The following is a 19,268-nucleotide window of genomic DNA, read 5'->3' as shown; positions in this document are numbered from 1 at the left end:
CTTTGTTCACAGTACACACTGCAACCAAAATACTCAGACATTATGTCATTACAGCATGTGCATGTTTTACTGTATAACAAGAATAACTGTGGATGAAACTTAATTTAAATAATGAAAAAAGAAACATCAAAAGATCCATATAATTTAAGGTGACGATGCTTCTGTTGTCTAAATGTGTGTCTGTGTGTGTGTGTGTGTGTGTGTGTGTGTGTGTGTGTGTGTGTGTCTCAGTGCCCTAGCTTTGTGTTTGTTTACATCTTTGTAAAATCCACCTCACATTTCTCCCCTTCTCTCCAGCCTGAGGCTCCTCAGACTGGTGTTGGGCACATGGACAGCCAGGCCTGTGGCGCCCACTCCTCCACTAGTAATGCACTGATGCAAGAAGCTGTCAGTCCCAGCAAAGCAGCGTTGCCAGTGGACACATCTGGCGCTGTGTCCCCTCAGAGCTCCACACTGTCCTGGATGTCAAAAACGGAGGACAGAGGTAAAGCACACAGTGATACCTGAAACTGTTATTTCCTTGAAGAAGTTAATAATTACAAGCTCTTTGGCATGTTCTACTTCCTGTCTGTCTGCCTGTGAGCTGAAAGTAAATCTGTCTGTTGCTATGCACAGTAGATCAGGGCCGATTTCACTCAGGTCACAGACACAATGAGCTTCTGGTGAAATCCAGCGAAACATCCCATATTCTCAGCATTTACTTCAGAGTTAGAACATTAGTCATTAGTATTTGTAGTAACTGTTTGAACGATGTGCTGGGTGTGTTGCATGTGTCCTGTTACGTGTTCATTCTTAACCGGTGAGTGGTTGTAATATTTTTTTCTGACATACATCTGAGGAGGAGGAGGAGGAGAAAGAGGAGGAGAGGTAGAGGGAGGAGGCGATGAAGAAGAGAAAAAAGACCAGCTTCCAGAAACTCCAGTGTTATCAGCCGTCTTGCGCACATCCAGTCGCTCCTTGTCTCCGTTGCGTCGCCATAGCTGGGAGCCGGGCAGGATCAACACAGCCACACACATGGAGCTCTCACAGAGCAGGTACTGGAACCTCGGGCTGTTCTGACACCGAGCCACTAAAGGACCATCTTCTAAGTAAAAAATATGACCCTCTGTATAGTTGTGCTGTCTAAGGAGGTCTTTCCATAGATGTGAATGCTAAGATGCAGCTTTGTATCAAAGCTGCATGTTAGCATTGTGGAGGCCTTCTTGGTTGGACTAGAACAACAGCTGTGGCTTTGGCATCAGTCAGTTGTGCTGTCTAATGCTCGGGTAGCCTTGAAATTGTGCTTTGTTGTGCAGCTTAAGCCTTGTATCGGGTCAGAATCTGTCTCATTTGGCTTTTAAAACTTTACTGATGGGTCTCCTTGTTCACACACTTGGTGTCAACACGAGAACAGTTGCTCCGCTCCCAACTTTATTGACAAATCCTGCTGACGTCAAATTCCAGATTGGCTGATATTTTTCAAAACACAATTGCATTCAGAGTTCGTTACATGAACTGCGTTTGCAAACAGTAAGTGCAAACACAGCAGCCGAGCATCTGCTCCGTGTCGAGCAGCAGGAGAAATTAAAGCCAGCTTCCACATCTTTGTTCACGAGTGTATCTTCCTCCTGTTGTCATCAACAGTCCGCCTGCCCCTTCCTTCAGCTCACTGAAGACCGTTTCAGGAGAGGTGAAACAAGCCAAGACCCCTCTCCACAGAAGAAGGTAACCCCGTCTTCCATGACCTGCTTTATTCACGTCTGCCTCTGTTTCCTTGCAGGGCCACATACTTTTTCTTTTTGTGCGTCTAGGCTGATATTTCTGTGAGTCGTGTTTCACACATTCAGAAACAGCTGAGAAATGACTGATTTACTGATGAAAAGGACAGCACGTATTCAAATGTGAGGCAATGTCAAGAACCTTAAACTGAGTTGTTAGAGTGTGAGTGCAACACCGCTATTCCTCACAGCAGCCGAATCAGGCTTGCATTCCTGCCTTCTTACTAGAGTGCAGCCTCAGCCTGCTCACACGGCATACACAGACACTCCCTGGCCCAAGCATGGCATCCAGTGGAAAAGTCATCAGCGCAGTGAGAGCAGCAGGTCAGCAAAGTGTGCTGAGACTGAGGTGGAGATGGAAAGATTCCCTTAAACTCTGGCTGTAGTGCTGAGATGTATGATTATTACCTCTGTACAGTATTTTCTGCATTGAGTTGTGCAGTTCAGGCTGTGTTGCTGTGATGTGAGTCCAAGTGTTATGAATTAAAGCAATGTGCCAGTTTTCAGACAAACTTAAATTAACAGCTTAGACACATCTTTCTCACCACAACACCATTATCATTAATTCTTGTTTTAATACACCCCTGCCATCAAACATCTTCTCTTTCTTTTCTTTGTTTTTCTTTGCATGTTTCTCACAATTCGTCCCCCATCTGTCCATTTCTCCAGTATGAGCTGGTGTCCATCCAACCTGGTTTTTCCTGATCAGGAGCAAATAGACAGCAGAAGGTAAATGGCAGAAGTCCAACAGTAATACACAGATATTGTTTCGTTTCAACAGCTCTTCGATAGAAGAGCGACTTAAAACCTCTGACTATGATGTAAGACGAGCACAGAGAAAGATGACACAATAACATACCAATGCGCATTATGAAATGAGGTCTGGTTAGACGTGTGGTTCAGCCTAGCAGGCATGCTGTGGCTTCTCTCTCTCTGCTCCAGGTGCCAGCCTCCTTTCTCTTGTGGAGCCGGTGCACAGCTTTTCCACCCAGACACTTTATTCTTATTCCACTCTCTGCCCAAGTCTTTTGGTGAAATATAACAATTTGGGGGTTCGTCCAGGATGTAAAAACAGTCAAACCCATCCATGGTTTACCCCACCTCTCGCCCTATGACAGCTGGTCACCAACGACACTGGTGTATAAATCAGAGTTGTGCATGCATGGATGGATAGAACCTGGACATGAATACGAACCAGAACTAAATTAAAAGAAAGTTGGCAGAAAGTCCTGAAAGGCTATAAAAGTATAGAAGTTGTAAAATAATAACTACTCTGCTTAGTCTACTTACTATGAGGAGACAGACACAGAGCAGAGCACTGGTTTTATACTACAGTATTGAGTGATAAGTGGAGGAGCCGTGCACTGACATCACCAGCAGAAAACAGTGTGCCACCTGAGTCAGGAAACATGGTCCTACTTCATTTCTCCTTTCATCCAGCCACAGTCTAGAAAGTCTAGAAGTGGGCACAGAAGTGGTGCAGGACCAGACACAGTGTGCCAGCATCAGTGATCAGGAGGTGGTGGCTGCAGGCAGGAGTTCACAGGTGGAGAGCCTGGACAGGGGGTCTCTGGCCTCCCTAACCGAGGAGGAGCAGGAAGGAGACAGCAGCAGCATTGATAGCCAGGTGTGTCCTTTTACTTTTTTTTTTTTTTGCTTTGTTATTCGATGAGAGGACGGATTTATATACTTGTCATTTTCATTTCTTGTGTGTTGTTAGACATCATTGATTGTCAGCTGTCCTGCCATCTTTCATCATCCAACTCTCACCAAATCCATCTCCATGGTCACCGTCACTCAGCGGGACGTACAGGGTGAGTCTCTCAGTCCTCTGTCTCTGCCTCTCGTTTGTTCTGAGAAGTAAAGATTCTCGACGTTCTCCGCTAAGATTCTTTCATCCTGCTGCACCCATGAATACCTTTTAGCGAGTGGGTTTCCTCCATCAAAGCGACGAATCAGCTTCTCTGTCAGTATCTCTCCGCTCCTCCCAAAAACTAGACGCTTCTTTTCCATTGGCTCTTCCTCCAGTGATGAGGAGGAGGAGGGAGGGAGTAAGTATGAAGAATGTCCCTGTAGTGTTCCCTCTGTCAGTCTGGTGTCCTGTAACACTGACCATCAAAGCAGTTCAAATGTGTCGACCCATTGCTGGACCCCACGTGTTTGTCTTCAGAAGCCTAAACTAATAAACTGTGTAAGTGTGACGAGTGTCTCCCTTTCAGTGTGCCGTGCTCAATGTGACCTAAACCTCTGACCAGCTAGTGCATTAACATTACTTTCAGGTGGTTCTTTTACTAAAACAGTGTTATTGTCGTAATGTTACCCATGACAAAGTGTGAAGGGAATGATTGATTGTTTGAGCAGCCGTGCTGAAGGCTGCTGCAGGTGAGACACTTACACAGAGCACATAGGATGCAGTCTGTAAACACGAAGCCGCCCACAGAAAAGGTAAGGCAGGCTATCAAGGAACTGCTGACATCTGAAAAACAGTATGTAGCTGTGCACGTTTATTTTTCTTACGGTACTCTTGCCAGTGATACAGAGCACGGCGCTAGTACTGACTCAGCACATCTGCCAATGTCTTTGGTTAACTTTGTGTTTAGTCATTTTATTAGGGTTAGAAGTGCAATGGAGTTCATCAGTCATCACTTTTGTTGTCGTGTCAACCAATTACTAAAAGCAGGCTTTGCTTGGTAACTGTGGCGTTGAAGACATTGCTGTGCAGTTCAGACTACAGCTGTGTTGTCCTGATCAAATGATGATTGTCGTCTTTGCCTCATGCAGGTGTGAACTCATTCTGCAGTCACTCTGGGTCACTGGCATCCAGGTAGGAAGAGAAGCTAATAAATCTTTTTTTCTCTGCTTCACTTTTAAAGCACATCATACTGAAGAGATGCAGCACAGGCTGCATGTAACTGAGTGCATGGCACGCTGATCCTGTTGGGTTTTTCATTTGAGTTTGTTATTCTGTTTCTTCAGGCCCATGATTGTAATGTTAATGGGTTTCATTTATTTGAGAGAACAGGAAAGCATTTGCTGATATAAATAGAAATGAGCATTGTGCCTTTGAAAGTTCCCTTTGTGTTGTTCAGTATTTCAGAGGATGAGCCAGGTCCCCTGCAGAGCGAAACTGAGGGAAAAGGAGGGCCTAAAATTGGTCGGAGATTCAGCTACCTCCGCAACAAGATGAGCAAGAAAGTCAAGGTGAGAAATGTTTACACACAGGATGTGATGCAGCCACTTCTTCTTTTCTAACATGTTTGGAGATGACTGTAGAGCGTAACGCTGATGTGTCCATGTGTGTGCCCTGGCTGATAAAGACCAGGGTATTTCAGTTATATTCTTTATTTTTGCAAATGTATTGAAATGATGAATTTTTCCATACTTTGTCAGGTGCATGAAGTATTCAGCACAGGTGAACATTTGACTGTGTTCACTGTGTTTTTGGGTGATGAAGCATTTAAAACACAGCATGCCAAACTTTGGTGGCTGTAGCTCAGGATGTTAAGCAGGTTATCTGCTAATCGCGCGGTTGGTGGTTCGAGCCCTGGCTCCTCCAGTCTGCAGGATGAAGTGTCCTTGGGCAGGATACTGACCCCATGTTGTTCTCTGGTCCAAATGTGATTAATCGGTGGAAAAAGTGAATGGGTGATATATAAAGTAGTTATAAAAGCAGCAGTGCATTGTAACTGCTCGCAGTTGGAGCTGTCAGACTGTTTGTTTGCGGGCAGTTCAGCATAGCGCTGCAGACTGTCTGCATGTTGTATCTGTCAAAGGGGGAAGTGTCAAAATTCTGTGGGTTGCTGCAGAGAACACAGATGTCATGAAAGACAACTAGTTTGTAATGAAGTGAAACCAACTGTCTGTTCTTCATGCAGGCTTTTTGATAGTTTCTTTTTTTTAAGTCACAAAGAGCTCCATTGTGGCTCTCTTTCTTCTTTAAGTGAACTTTTCCGCCATGATTCCACCTGTACAGAGTCTTCACTGTCACTCTGCATGCTGGACTGCACACAGCCATGTGTGTGTAAGTTGTGTACTCTGTGACTAGGGATGCATACAAACTGACCCAAATATACCTGCAATATTTAAAGTTTTGTTTGTGAGTGGACTGGAATTTTTCTCATGGTTAGCAAAAATACACCAGATACTAATATAGTGCTTTGGACACCCGGACTATATGATGACTATATGATCTGATAATCAGATGATCTGTGGCTTGTAAGCCTGGCTGGGTCATACAAGCACAGTCAGGCTGACCTCACTGCAGCTACTTGTGGGCTACTGTGGTGAAGTCAGTGTGACGATAGTTTGTGGTTCACTGCAGAGCTGTGCAGTTACAGGTCTGCACATCAAAGCCGTGCGTGGGATGTTGTGTAAAATGGAAATAAAAACGCAGTGCAATGACTTACAAATCTTACAAATCTCTTAAAGTCATGTTTTATTTGCAATAGAAGACAGAAACCATATCAAGTGTTTAAACTGAGATATTTTTATTATTCCATGAAAAAATCGAATAGTAAAATGTTTTTGATGTGCTGTGTTTGCCTTTTATCACAGGATGATACAGGTTATATGCCAAATATCAGTGTGGACACAGTGGCATTTGTTGGCATTTGTTAGAGGTAATTAGTCTGAGTTCAGACGAGTTTAATGTGACTCATTGTGCATTTCTCGTACGCAGCAGACCCCCTACCCAAAAAACCAAAGAGGGAACTGAATTTAAATAAAGTTGAAGTGAAACCAAATATTCAAATAAATGAATAACTGCACTAAAACTGAGACGTAACAATACAAAACCCTGCTGAAACTGTTAAAGGAAATCTAAAGCCAAAAACAGGAACGAAGTGTGACATCATACATCTCAGAAAAAGATTTATTTTTATCGAATGCCATCATATACGTTATGGTAAAATAGTGGCTTCGTCAAGACGGACAGAACTCTGCAAAACAACCAGACAGACAACAAAAGAGGAACTGTGTGTGTGTGTGTGTGTGTGTGTGTGTGTGTGTGTGTGTGTGTGTGTGTGTGTGTGTGTGTGTGTGTGTGTGTGTGGTGGCATGCAGAAATGAACAGTGCACTATCTCAATTCAAAGGAATGAGAAATGTCAGGTTTTAAAGTGTGTTGGTGTCTTTGCTGTTTTCAGGACAAGGAGAGGAGGGGGGAGGGTAAGCAAGAGAGCAAAGCACGAGAAAAGGCCCCCCTGTGCCCCCCCGGCTCCACGCTGTGTCAGCACAGCGGCAGACTCCTGTGCAATAAGGAAACGTTCTCCTGCAACAGTAAGGCCCTCGTAGCGCTGTCTTTCTGACACGTGCCAGCTCTCTTACTCTCCTGCTGCATTTCTGCTCTTTCCTTCCTGCTTTTTATCTCACCTCCAGTCTGGGATCACCACTTCCTCTTCTCCGTACTTCGTTATCTCCATGCGTTTTCACACCTTTGATAACACCATCATACTGCTCTGTGTAATAATGCTGTAGTTGTTTACATAGAAGTGGTTAGTCGTGATTAGTAGTGGTTAATAGTCTGGGCAGTCATCAGACAGCAACAGGGTTCTGTGTGGCTTGTGCTTGGTCCTCCTCTGCCTGTATGGTTTTTCACCCACAGTCCACACAGCTGCTGGGCTTGCTGTGGTAGGATCCACTCTGTACTTGTTTGGCCTTTAATAACAGGAACAGAACCAGCAGACCTCTTTAGCACCCCAGCCTTTACAGACAGAGCTGACTGGACAGTATTTGTGGAGTTGCAGACTTGAAGCCTCAAACTGAAGGAAAATACTCAGGGTAAGATGATGGAAGGTGTTGCAGGTACAAAGAAGCTGGAAAACTGAGCAAAAGAAAAGGTTAAAGCTGAGTGGGACAGTCCGGAGGAGGCAGCCAAACCTGGGGACAGAACCTGCCAGTTTCTCTGGCGGATGATTTTATGTTTGTTTCTTTATGGGTTTAGTTTTTCAATCATCAGCCATAAAAGGCTGATGGAGTACTGTTGTATGTGTGCGGACGGCATGGATGCACAAGTGTGTGAATGTGATGACTTCAAAACGAGGCGAGGTATGAGTTTGACATTGATACCATAGGTGTATCTGCCTGGAGGCTGAGGGGTAGCACTGACCAGCGCTGGTATTTCTTCTTCCTGTGAGCCGGACTGAAGCCATGGCAGCAGTCACTGCCTTCTGGTTTCTTTGCCTTTGCACGCAGAATAGAAGAGTGTCAAAGGATGTTGTAGTGTTAAAGAGACGGAAATATCAAGGCTATAGCTGAATAGTCCAAAACTTCCTGTTCCACTTCACGGTGACCTTGATGGAGAAGGTCATGAGGTCAAGGAAGAGTGTTAAGGAGAATTTCCGAGGACCAATGAAGAGAAGCACGGTGCTTAGAGGCTCCAGCTGCACTCAGACTTCCTAAGAGAGTGATGCTGATGATGAGGCTCCTCCTTAGTGAACCCACCACAGTACATCCAGCTATGAAGTGAAATATAGCATGTGTGTCAGAAACGCTGCTGCAGAGATGAGCCACTGTAGCTCCTGACATTATGGCAGCTGTAAGAATAAAGCATTGCATAAATGTATGTGACCTGCCCTCTAAAGTGCTGTGAGGTCAGTAAGACATTAAAGTATGTGAGATGAATGTGGCACCCTGTGTGTGTGTGTGGTTGGGGGTGAATACACTAACATAGCTGTTTCTGTGCTGCCTGCAGACTGTGGGGTCCTCGTCAGTGACAGATCCACGGAGAGCCCGTCTGTCTGTGCAAAGAACAGAATAAAGGTAGGTATGGTACACAGACTCATGATGAATGTGTTACCATCAGGAATAACTGTAGATGAACAGCTAAATCACATGTTCAAATTTAGAGGTGAGGTATAAATCCATCATAAATGTATTTTACAAGTCTTCTTTAAGTTTAATCTGTCATGTTTGTCTCTATCAGCAAGCGGCGGTGCCAGAAGGCGTTCCTGGGTCGTCTGTTAACACGAGGAGTAAAAGTAAGAACACATGGAGAACTTTACAGAGGAGACACAGGGGAGCGAATCAACTAAAGCTAAAGACACTTTCAAAGAATCCTTTATATCAATCCGTCTAAAAATTCCCAGTTTCCCTCAGATTTGACTGGTAATTTTATCTGTATATGTCCTAGTGACCATTAAAATAAAGCTGTGGGTCTCAAGTCATTCATTTAGATACAGGTGCTTTAAAATAACTGCACAGCTGTGTTACTAAGAAAGCTGCTGAGTTTGAATCTATTCCACCACTCCCATGATCAGCAGAAGCCCATTAGCAAAAGAAGAGAGGTTTCCACGTTCTGTCGCACAAACGCACACTGTCCGCACTGCAAAGTGCAACACAACGTTAATGTACACATGTACTTGAAGACAAATTCCTGTCTTCACTCAGTGCTGTTCCTCTGTCAGGATAGAAAAAAGGTCCAGCTGTCACTCCAAAGCCAGCGTACAGTGATGGCACAAACACAGAACAAGCTTATGATTGAGTGCAGCATGTTTGACTTTTTACTCAGTTTGTAAAAGAGCAAGTCAAATAAGGACACTGGGAGGTAGCAATGCAGCATTTCTGAGGGAGCTTTAGTTCTCATCGAACTAAAGCTCTAAAGCATGCTTGCAACTCAGACCTGAGCAGACGGAGCACACGCAGAGAGAGGGAGCTGCTTTTGATTGGTAGACAGAGCTTCTGATGTCCCAGCAGTTCCACTGATAGACACCTTCTGGCTCATAGTATGAGGAAGAGAACTACAAAAGAACTAGATTGCTGCTTTTTAATGAGCAAATAATCAAATTCATTTTCTGTTTTGATATATTTTTATCTAGCTACATCTTCTACATCATCGCTGTCATCAAGGTCCTCATCGTCACGTTGGTCAACAGTAACAATGCCCAACGACCACCTTCCTATGCTGTCTCCGAGAAGAAACCGCAGAACCTTCAGCCCTCACAGCAACCTGGCTAAGAGCATCTCCATTAGCAACATACCATCGTAAGACGTTACGACTAATTAACTTTGTTTCTGAAAATTCCCAGTTAGCTCTAAACGTCACGTGTGCACACCAGCACAAGTGACTGTCTCAGCACTGAGCACACATGCCGTCGCTCGATGTGCTCTTCACAGACGTGAAGACGGGTTTTTCTGTTCTTGTCACTAGAACTAGTGGCAGCTCCAAAGGCGTCATATTGTTCTTGTGACTATGTGATGTATGTAGAAAGCAAAGCCATTAAAATCCTGCTCATCTTCATAGTTTTGTTCCTTCAGGTTAGACGATGCTGCACTCAAGCGCCTCAAAGTGCTGTCCCAGTCCACCGACTCTCTCCATCAGGGGAGCAAAGTCAACGCTTCAACTGAGTCTCTCACTGATGAAGGTAGAACACAACACACACACACACACACACAGACAGACACACACACACACACACACACGCACAGACACACACACACAGTTTAGATTCAAAGAATGATGGTTTGAGCTGCTGTGTGTGTGTGTGTGTGTGTGTGTGTGTGTGTGTGTGTGTGTAGGTACTGAGATCACTGAGACCCAGCTGATGGAGTTTGAAAATGACATTAAAGATCTGGCAGCTGATTCTTGGAGCGGCATGGTGGATAAGAAGTTCTTGAAGTCCCTGAAGAAAGATGAAGTGAAGAGACAAGATGTCATTTATGGTAAACTGTGCTGTGACTCAGTGGGGAGTGACAGACTGCTGTCGGGGCCAAACATGGAGATAAGAGTGTTTTCTCTGCACAGAGCTGTACCAGACGGAGGTTCACCATGTGAGGACTCTGAAGATTATGTCGGAAGTGTATCACAAAGGCCTTCAGAAGGAGCTGCAGCTTGATCTTCAAACTCTGAACAAGGTGATCAAAGAGCAATTTCACCCGTGGACATGCTTGGGTACACACAGTATAACGACCTGTCTGTCCAACATTTCCCTAGATTTTCCCTGTTTTGGACGATCTCTTGGAGTTCCACACAGAATTCCTCTCATTGCTCCTGGAGAGAAAAAGAAATGCATCAACTGAGAGACAGAAAAGCAACAACTTCCTCATCTGCAGCATTGGAGACATCTTAGTTAAACAGGTGAGACGAGGACACGAGGAGGGTGTATGCGTGCGTGTCAGTGGTAAATAAAGTTGAAATAAATCCATTTCTGGTGGCCCTTACACTCCTCGTGTGTGGAGTGTGTGCTGTTGTCTTTTAGTTAAGTTTAACTCTAAGATATCTGTTTGGAAATCAGGGGTGTCGTTTGGTAGTGTCAGTGGTTGCAGTAAAGATCATGGCAGTCTTTCCATTAAGTTGCAGTTCTTTTGAGTTAATGGAAGAACTACAATATTCACAGCATCTTATGGAAAGCGCTGAATTTGCTTCCACCTTAAATGTGTTTACTTTCTTTTTTGTGACTTCTTAAATTCAGTTTTCAGGCTGCAGCTCTGTCCGCATGACAAAAGTTTATGGGAAGTTTTGCAGTCGCCACAACGAAGCCGTCAGTCTGTACAAAGAACTGCACGCCAAAGATAAACGCTTCCAGGCTTTCGTCAAGGTCAGAGCTGCTCTCTGTACACGCAGCACATCAGAGGACCTCACCTGCACTGTCTGGGATCTATGCATGACCTCAGTATCTTTGTGTGCAGAGAACAATGAGCAGCAGTGTTGTGCGGCGGCTCAGCATCCCAGAGTGCATTTTGTTGGTGACTCAGAGGATCACCAAATATCCTGTTCTGATCCAGAGGATCCTTCAGCACACCAAAGGTAAGAATGAAGACCCGTGGCAGCATCCACGGAGTCAAGCGCATCTTTCATTGTTCTTCAAACGTCACCTAAAAACTGTGCGGTGACACTGTGTCCAACATCTTTCCTCAGAACATAATTCATCCTAAACTCTTTATGAATCTCTGAACAGAGTCAGATAAGGAGCACGGCTTGGTTTCTGACGCGCTGCGCCTTGTGAAGGAGCTGATTACGGCTGTGGATAATAAAGTCAACCAGCAGGAGAAGAAACAGCGCCTGAAGGAGGTGTACAGGTACTCAGTAGTGTCAGTGATGGAGTTTGCCTACTCCTGGATCAGCTGATCACGTGGGTCATCAGAGCAGTTCATTCCTCCAGACAGTCCCCTCCCTGCCCACTCTTAGCTCAGAGCGCTCCACAAACGCTCCCAAACCAATGCCTGAAGTATACGTTACACAATGTCAACTGATGAACGCTGAATGATGAATAAGCTTAAAGGCTGGCTGATACCTGGGCTGTACCTTCCACATATATACCACTTTTCTAGTCGTGCTGACTGCTCAGAGCAGTGCTGATGTTCAGCCTGTGTTTTACTCTCTGCATGTAGTTTTAGATTTTTTCTGTAAGCTTAGCTTGCAGAAACAGCAGTGCTCTTAAATGTGCCTGAGTGTAAACCTTTAATGTCTCACTGCAGTCGCACTGACAGTAAGTCCATCATGAGGATGAAGAGTGGTCAGATGTTCGCTAAAGAGGACCTGATCAGAGGGAGGAAGCTGCTGCACGATGGAGCGCTGCAGCTGAAAAACTCTGCAGGAAGACTCAAAGGTTCATCACATTTGTATCTTTGGACCAAACCTGACGTGAATTTATTCCGACTGGAGCTCGCTGTAATGTTTGTTTCTGTGTGTTGCAGAAGTCCACGCCATGCTCCTGACAGATGTGCTGGTGTTTCTTCAGGAAAAAGACCAGAAATATGTATTTGCCTCATTGGTAAGTTTGGCACTCGGCACATACATAAGATTGTACCCAAGGATTCGGTTTGATTTGGAGCCTTTGTTCCCAGGACCAGCGCTCCACGGTCATCTCCTTACACAAACTCATTGTAAGAGAAGTGGCAAATGAGGAGCGAGGTCAGTCTCCTTCCTTCTCTCACATCTTTTGCGGATTTCAGTCACTGTGTGATTCAGTCTGGCTTTTAGTCAGCACGAACCACAATGGTTTCATCAAGGATTGCCTCGTGTCTCCTGCAGGTCTGTTTCTGATCACAGCTGGCACAGAAAAGCCAGAAATGGTGGAGGTGTTGGCCAGCAGCAAGGAGGAGCGCAACACATGGATGGCCATTATACAGGACGCTATGCAGTGCATGTGAGAATACACACACACACACACAAAGATCACTGGCAGATGCACTTCAAGTCCTTTCTGCAGAAGTTTGTTCCTAACATGAGGGGTCAAAGGAAATAATATGTTTTACACAAGTGTAGTGGGTGCTCAGCACACAGCAGCGGTTAGCACGGTCTCCTCACAGCAGTAAAGTTTTCATTTGAATCCTGGCTGAAGCCTTTTAGTCTGCATGTTCCCCCTGTGCCTACGTGACTTCCTCCCACAGTCCGAGCATGCGCCTCAGCTGCACTGGTGATTTTTAGAGGCCGTGGGTGTGAGGTGGATAAACACAAAGTAAAGTGCTGTATGGATGTATGCTTTGATGTGGCTTGTAGGGGTGAGTAAGACTGCAAGTATGGCAGTCCGTTTACAGATGCTCCATTTCCAAAGTGTGGAGCTCAATTTGTGGATTATTTATTCAAAAAAGCAAAACTTTATTTCTTCCCTGCTGGAAGAAATAGTGCTGCACAGTGTGAGGTCCCGTGGATAACACTGCCATCAAACTCTGTACATGATGTAGCATGGTGCATTAGACAAAGCTAAGCACAAGCACAGCTAAGTAATGCGAAAAAGGTCATTTAGGAAAAAAGAACAACATTTGACCAGTAAAGAAATCGAATACACGTTAAAACTGTTTGTGAAGCAGGAACAAAAAAAGATTAATTAGAATAATGATTAAATTAAAGTGAGATCGCCAAATTAAAAGCAGTTTAAGATGAAATGACTGACAATAATAACTGAAACCACAAATTAAAACCTAACAAAGAAGTAGAAATAAAATCTTCAGTATGGCAGACCTCTGTGCAGAGCTTGTAGGGCCTTTAAAATAAGCTTTTCATTTTTTTATCTAGCAAAGGAGTTAGAGCTGCTCTGTTTCCAGCAGTGCACGTTTGAGCATTGTGAGCAATGTGGTACAGTTATCTGAGCTGAAAGCAGAAGCTGGAGAGTGTTCGAACATCACGCCAGGCCTTCATTTGTGTTCTGACAGGGAGAAAGATAAGGATGAGGGACTCCCAAGTGAGACGGAAGAAGACCGGAGACACCAGGAGAACAGAGCAAAGGAGATCCGCGGTGAGCAGCCGATGTTCCAGTTAACGTGCTGTAGTGGGCGGGGAGTCCTGTGTCATGTTGAGTGTGTTTGCATTTGTCCCTGATTCCAGAGCTTCTGCAGAGGAAGGATGAGCAGATTATCAGTCTATTGGAGGAGAAGATACACATCTTTAGAGAGCTGGGTAACTGCAGTCTGTCTCCAGAGGATGCTAACACATCGGTCATGGAGCGGATGTTGTTCAGAGCCACACCTGATAACGTCACCAAAGGAGAGCCGGTCATAAATGATGCTGTGAGAGAAGGTGAGCAGGCCTCTGAGGTTACTTCTCGTCATGTGCATCTCAGAGATGACGTGTTCAAACCTGTTCCTCTCTGTCAGTGGAGGCCCTGCATGCTTTGGTCAGCGGAGGTTTTGGTGCAGAGGCCTGCGGTCCAGGCGGCCTGACAGGGGGCGCCGTGGGACCAGTCTGCCTGCCCAGACGAGCGGAGACGTTTGGAGGCTTCGACAGTCATCAGATGAACAGCAGCAAGAGTAAGACACGAGCAGGTCATCAAAGATGTCAGGGCAGGTGTTCACGCTCCTGTGAGACCGACTCTGCCGTCATCACAGCAGCTGTCTTTATCATGACCAGCCTTTAAAAGCCTTCACCTCCTCTTACTGTCAGATGGAGAAAAGGAAGAGGGCGAGGAGTCAGTGGACCTCCGCAGGACTGAGTCCGACAGCGTGCTGAAGAAGGTAGGGATGTGTGTGTTTCACATAGGGTTATTCATCTCATTTAAGACGACTCATTTCTTTAATACGTTCCTGCAGGTTTTACTGTGATGAAAACGAAATGTGCCTAACTGATCAAATGGGAAGAGGCATGGCTGCTATAAACAGAGTGGGAAATCCATATGTAATAAAGAACAAGATCAGCGCAGGTATTAGTGTTATGAAGTTGAGTCGACAGTGTAGTTGATAGTGTCAGTCAGAGCAGACATCGAAGGCTGCTTCTCTGACGTCACAGTCATTTTAAAAAAATGGAAATATGTGCGATAAATGTTTTTGCACAGCACTTTACTTTTCCCCTGTGAGCCATCAGAGGTTCAGAACTTTACCATCCTCTGACTTCTGCTCGCTGCAGTCCACATCCTGATGTTACCTGACCAGCACTTTGCAATGTGCTAACATGAACTGTGTGTGTGTGCCTCAGGGAGCCACTGCCAGCCTGCAGACCCTGCTAAAGAGAAACAATGAAGTAAGTGGGCTCCTCATTCAAACACAAACAGACACACTAGTACTACTCCATCACTTTAGCTACATCACACAGGACTTTTGATAAGGACAGGACAAAGAATATCTTTTACAAGAAAAGCTTCAAAACTGCTTTGAAAGTGATGCTGAAAATATGGACGTGGCTGTTTCATAAGAATACAGTTTCTGCTTCCTTTCTGTGATGAGCTGCCGTCACTGAGAATTTTCCAGTCTAAGCTTGTCTTCACTGACTGCTGCAGCTGTCTGCAAAGCCACTTCTTCTCTTCCTGTTGTTTAATGGTGTGCTGCAAGCAATTGTAGGTCCAGTGCTGCCACCTGCTGGTGGTGTTTACACATTTTATCTTCTTAGACACCAGCAGAAGGACAGAAGTTGTTGCATAAGCTGTTATTTTTTTCTTGACAACTGTGACCATCCCTAGCTCTTTCTACATGTCAGGAGGAAAATAAAGATGAACCCAGTCATGTGATGTACTGGAGGTCTTATTTGTATAAACAGCAGTTTGAGCTGTTTTTACTGACTCTGGTGTGATGGTGTGTTTCTCCAGCAGCTCCAGCGCAGTGTGACACGTCTCCATGAGCTGCTCATTTCCCTGCAGGTACACATACACGTTTACAGCAGAGGTCACGTTCAGGCTAAGTTTTCACTTTACATTGACCGTCTGTCCCTGCCTGCAGGCTGTGGTCATCCAGCAGGACTCATTTATTGAGGACCAGAGGCAAGCCCTGAGCAGCCAACTCAGCACCACCTCCTCCAGACAGTCCATCTCTTCCTCCTCCTCCTGCTCCTCGCTCTCATCCTCAACTAGCTCGCGCCCCTCCTCCCTCATTGAGCAGGAGAAGCACAGGAGTTTGGAGAGGCAGCGGCAGGAGGTGGCCAGCCTGCAGGTTAGCTCTCACTACTGCTGCTTTCACATGTTGAGTCATGGCTGCAGTGAGCTCAGCGTTCCATTGTTTGGCAGGATTCATGTTTTCATCCAGCTTCTTGTGACATCACACTTGTGGTTTGTTTTAGAAACAGCAGGCTGCACATCAGGAAGAAAAGAGGAAACGAGACAGAGAGTGGGAGCTGAAAGAGAGAGCTCTGGCAGATCGGGAGGAGAGGCTGGGGGAGGAAGAGGAGCAGACGAGGCGGAAATGTCGGGAGCTGACAGAAGAGATGCAGATGTTACAGAGGAGCAAAGAAGAGTACCAGAGAGACGTGGAGTGGCTGAGGGAGGCGCAGAGGAGGCTGGAGAGAGACGAGGAGGCTCTGAGGAGAGACAATCAGAAGGTGGACGCAAATAGAGAGCAGGTCAGAGGTCATGTATGATGAAGGCGCTGCTAGTCTGATGCACTCGAGCACTCGAGTGTCGTCACAGGCAGGCTGCTGTGTAGCTGTAGTCTCTGTGCACGTTCACCTAATCATCACAAATCAATCAGTAAACTACATGTCATGCACGCTGTAGTATTTTATGCACTGGATGTAGTGAATTCTGTTTTTCCATGTCTGCTTCCTCTTGCCATGCCAAGTTTTGGAGGTGGAGAGTGGAAATTTGGCATAATGACTCTCAGAGCCATGACAGAAGCTTCAAAAAGAAAACCAGTTGGTGGAAATGAACCGATAGATATCCTTCACCGTCTCACTCGCATCTTCATGCATGATCTAATCATTTTTCCAGTTGGAGGAGCTTCAGAGGTACCAGCGCACTCCCTCCACAAACTCAGACGACTCCTTAAGGTTCCACAGCACCGGGTCCCTGGATCTGGATTTAAAAGAAATAGCAGAACAAGCCAAAGAGGTAAGAACAAGGTCCTGCTTTAAAACCGCGTTTGTGTTAGAGTTTAGGAAGCTGCTGCATGAGCCCTTGAATGACTAATATTGTGGGTGAACATCAGGTGGAGCTCTCATCCTCCGCCCCAACCAAAGAACCTTTCCTCCGCATTGGATCCAAGAGGATGAGCAAAAACTTCAACCCCTTCTCCTCTAAGGCTCAGGGAGCAGAGAAGGAGTCCCAGCTCCCCTCCAGACTACTTCAACTGACCAAATCCAAAGAGAAGAAGGAGAAAAAGAAGAAAGGAAAAGGAGGGAAGGACGCGCAGGCAGGTACAGTCAGACCGACTCAAAGTGAAGACGGTCATGGGTGGAGCGGTGTTCTGTGTACTGGTATCCTGCTACATAACTCTTGTGTTTGTCTTTAGAAAACAAAGGTGCAGTGATGTTGGATTCTCCAAACGACAGTGACTTCTTCATCTGAGGAGTGAACTCCTAACACCCAGTCGCACAGCTGACAGTGTGTGTCTGTCTCTGTCTGCTTGGCCCCAGACATTGCCCCAGCCTTCCCGTCACACAGACTGTACCATCAAAGGTCAAAGGTCAGGCAGGGTAACACACTGACTTAGCTGAAGTCTTTCCCAAGGTAACAGACTGCTCTGGAGACTATCCTGCCCACGCTCCAATAATGCCAAACTGGATGGATTCAGAAGAGTTTGTCCAGCAGCAGGTCCGAACATCGACAGCACCTGAGCCTGGAAAAGCTTAACTTGACCAATCACAAGCAAGATTTCTTTTAAGTGTTGCTGAAGCTAACTTTTGTTGCTTGTTGTGCACTCCTTACTTGTAGAACACACACACACACACACACACACACACACACACACACACACACACACACACACACACACACAGCAGGTTAAACCATCATTCATTGTGAATGAAACAGACCCCTTAAATTAAAAAATCTGTGTTTATTTGATCTTGAGCTGAAGTGCCTTCCATGTGTCTGGTACATCACTGGCAGCAGGTATACGTGTAGCAGCAGTTAATCTGATTTGTAACAAAGTACTGATGAAATGTACATTACACAGAGCTGACCCTGCACTGTTTATATGTCAGTGTAGCAAGCTTCCTGCTCATTTCATTGGTCCTTCATTTCTGCCCAAGCTATCATTTCAGACCCTGCAGCAACATATCAAATCAAAATCAAATCAAATCACTTTTATTGTCACATATCTAAAGCATGCACTGACCCGGGCTCTCCCATCACAGTCACCAAACTCTTATACGCTGATTTAAATTCAACTTAAGATTTTAATAACGAAACTGGACATTTTATTAGACAGATGGTTCACAAACCCAGCCAAGAGTGAAATCAAAGAAGGACAACTGTTATATTAGAACACTACATACCTCTGCATGTGGACAAGGGTCCACTCTAACCCCCATTTCTATTGCCTTTATTCACCCTCACAAAGCCCTGCCGGTGTGCATAACACACCCATCATACACTGGACACCCACAGGCTCGTGTGCTCCATCCACCTGTGTGCGGAATGACAGTCGAGGTTGAGACATTGCTTTACTTACTGCTGCACTCACTTGTTATGTTTACTCTACATGAAGCTTAATATTCCTATTCTTTTTAATAGAAGCACCTGACTCTTACTAAACAGCCCAATGCTGAAAAGTGGAACAAACACGTGAGAAGAAGACTTCTGTGATACACACCACTGGTTTGAATCTGCTTGTGTGCGTTCCCCTGTGTTGACAGCTGCTTCTCGTCATGACAAAAATGGCGTGTCCTTGCTGAACTGCTCCTCTTTGAACAACAGATAACAGAGCCATTACGAGGAAGCCAGTCAAACATGCCAAAGAGAAGAGTCCATTAAATATTCATCACTTGTGCTTCTGTTTTTCTGCAGCGTTATGTTTCCAGATAACTGGATTCTCCCAGTGCATCACACAGGGAGGCTCGCTCAGGGCGTGTACATGATTATATGTAGCCTTCAGTGTCATATTTCCGAGGGCGGGGTTAATGCAGCAAAAGTGCTTTAGCTCTGCTCTAACCAGGTAGTACTCTAACCAAACAGCAGAGGTGAGAACAAAAGTGAACAAATAAAACCAACACTGAAAGACTGACACTCCTGCATTACACTTTCAAGCTCGTGGCGCTCCGTGACGCTGCTGTAGTGTCTGCTCACAGATAACAGAGGACAGAGATGGCAGCACGGGATGCTCGACAGTGACAGCACAGTGGTTTAACAGAGATGTGAGGAACTAGTCAGCAGTAAGATCAGGTATATAAACAGTACATGCTTAATTGTGTAGTATTTTTACACCAGCAGCAGTCT

General features: G+C 45.3%; 1 protein-coding gene across 1 annotated transcript in view; it reads left to right on the top strand.

The window, feature by feature from the left end:
- LOC102207461 (A-kinase anchor protein 13-like) overlaps nt 1-17,396 on the top strand; it is a 25,526-nt gene extending 8,130 nt beyond the window's left edge. The window contains exons 4-37 of the mRNA XM_005747940.1: nt 298-484; nt 842-1,034; nt 1,624-1,704; nt 2,427-2,486; nt 3,198-3,384; nt 3,478-3,571; nt 4,539-4,581; nt 4,847-4,958; nt 6,900-7,032; nt 8,447-8,514; nt 8,678-8,732; nt 9,570-9,735; nt 10,009-10,115; nt 10,270-10,413; nt 10,496-10,605; nt 10,685-10,828; nt 11,163-11,288; nt 11,380-11,497; nt 11,649-11,769; nt 12,169-12,299; nt 12,388-12,464; nt 12,538-12,604; nt 12,725-12,839; nt 13,846-13,928; nt 14,018-14,209; nt 14,287-14,439; nt 14,573-14,643; nt 15,101-15,145; nt 15,708-15,758; nt 15,838-16,047; nt 16,175-16,453; nt 16,821-16,940; nt 17,038-17,245; nt 17,341-17,396. Of these exons, the coding sequence (XP_005747997.1) occupies nt 298-484; nt 842-1,034; nt 1,624-1,704; nt 2,427-2,486; nt 3,198-3,384; nt 3,478-3,571; nt 4,539-4,581; nt 4,847-4,958; nt 6,900-7,032; nt 8,447-8,514; nt 8,678-8,732; nt 9,570-9,735; nt 10,009-10,115; nt 10,270-10,413; nt 10,496-10,605; nt 10,685-10,828; nt 11,163-11,288; nt 11,380-11,497; nt 11,649-11,769; nt 12,169-12,299; nt 12,388-12,464; nt 12,538-12,604; nt 12,725-12,839; nt 13,846-13,928; nt 14,018-14,209; nt 14,287-14,439; nt 14,573-14,643; nt 15,101-15,145; nt 15,708-15,758; nt 15,838-16,047; nt 16,175-16,453; nt 16,821-16,940; nt 17,038-17,245; nt 17,341-17,396 (4,107 nt within the window). The remainder of the gene's footprint in view (nt 1-297; nt 485-841; nt 1,035-1,623; nt 1,705-2,426; nt 2,487-3,197; nt 3,385-3,477; nt 3,572-4,538; nt 4,582-4,846; nt 4,959-6,899; nt 7,033-8,446; nt 8,515-8,677; nt 8,733-9,569; nt 9,736-10,008; nt 10,116-10,269; nt 10,414-10,495; nt 10,606-10,684; nt 10,829-11,162; nt 11,289-11,379; nt 11,498-11,648; nt 11,770-12,168; nt 12,300-12,387; nt 12,465-12,537; nt 12,605-12,724; nt 12,840-13,845; nt 13,929-14,017; nt 14,210-14,286; nt 14,440-14,572; nt 14,644-15,100; nt 15,146-15,707; nt 15,759-15,837; nt 16,048-16,174; nt 16,454-16,820; nt 16,941-17,037; nt 17,246-17,340) is intronic.
- The last annotated feature ends 1,872 nt before the right edge of the window (nt 17,397-19,268 follow it).

This window comes from Pundamilia nyererei, unplaced genomic scaffold (genome assembly GCF_000239375.1).
Source record: "Pundamilia nyererei isolate P.nyererei 1_Seehausen unplaced genomic scaffold, PunNye1.0 scaffold00208, whole genome shotgun sequence".
Classification (NCBI taxonomy): Eukaryota; Metazoa; Chordata; class Actinopteri; order Cichliformes; family Cichlidae; genus Pundamilia; species Pundamilia nyererei.
The sequence above is the reverse complement of the archived record's forward strand: the minus strand, read 5'-3'. Positions and strand labels throughout refer to the sequence as shown.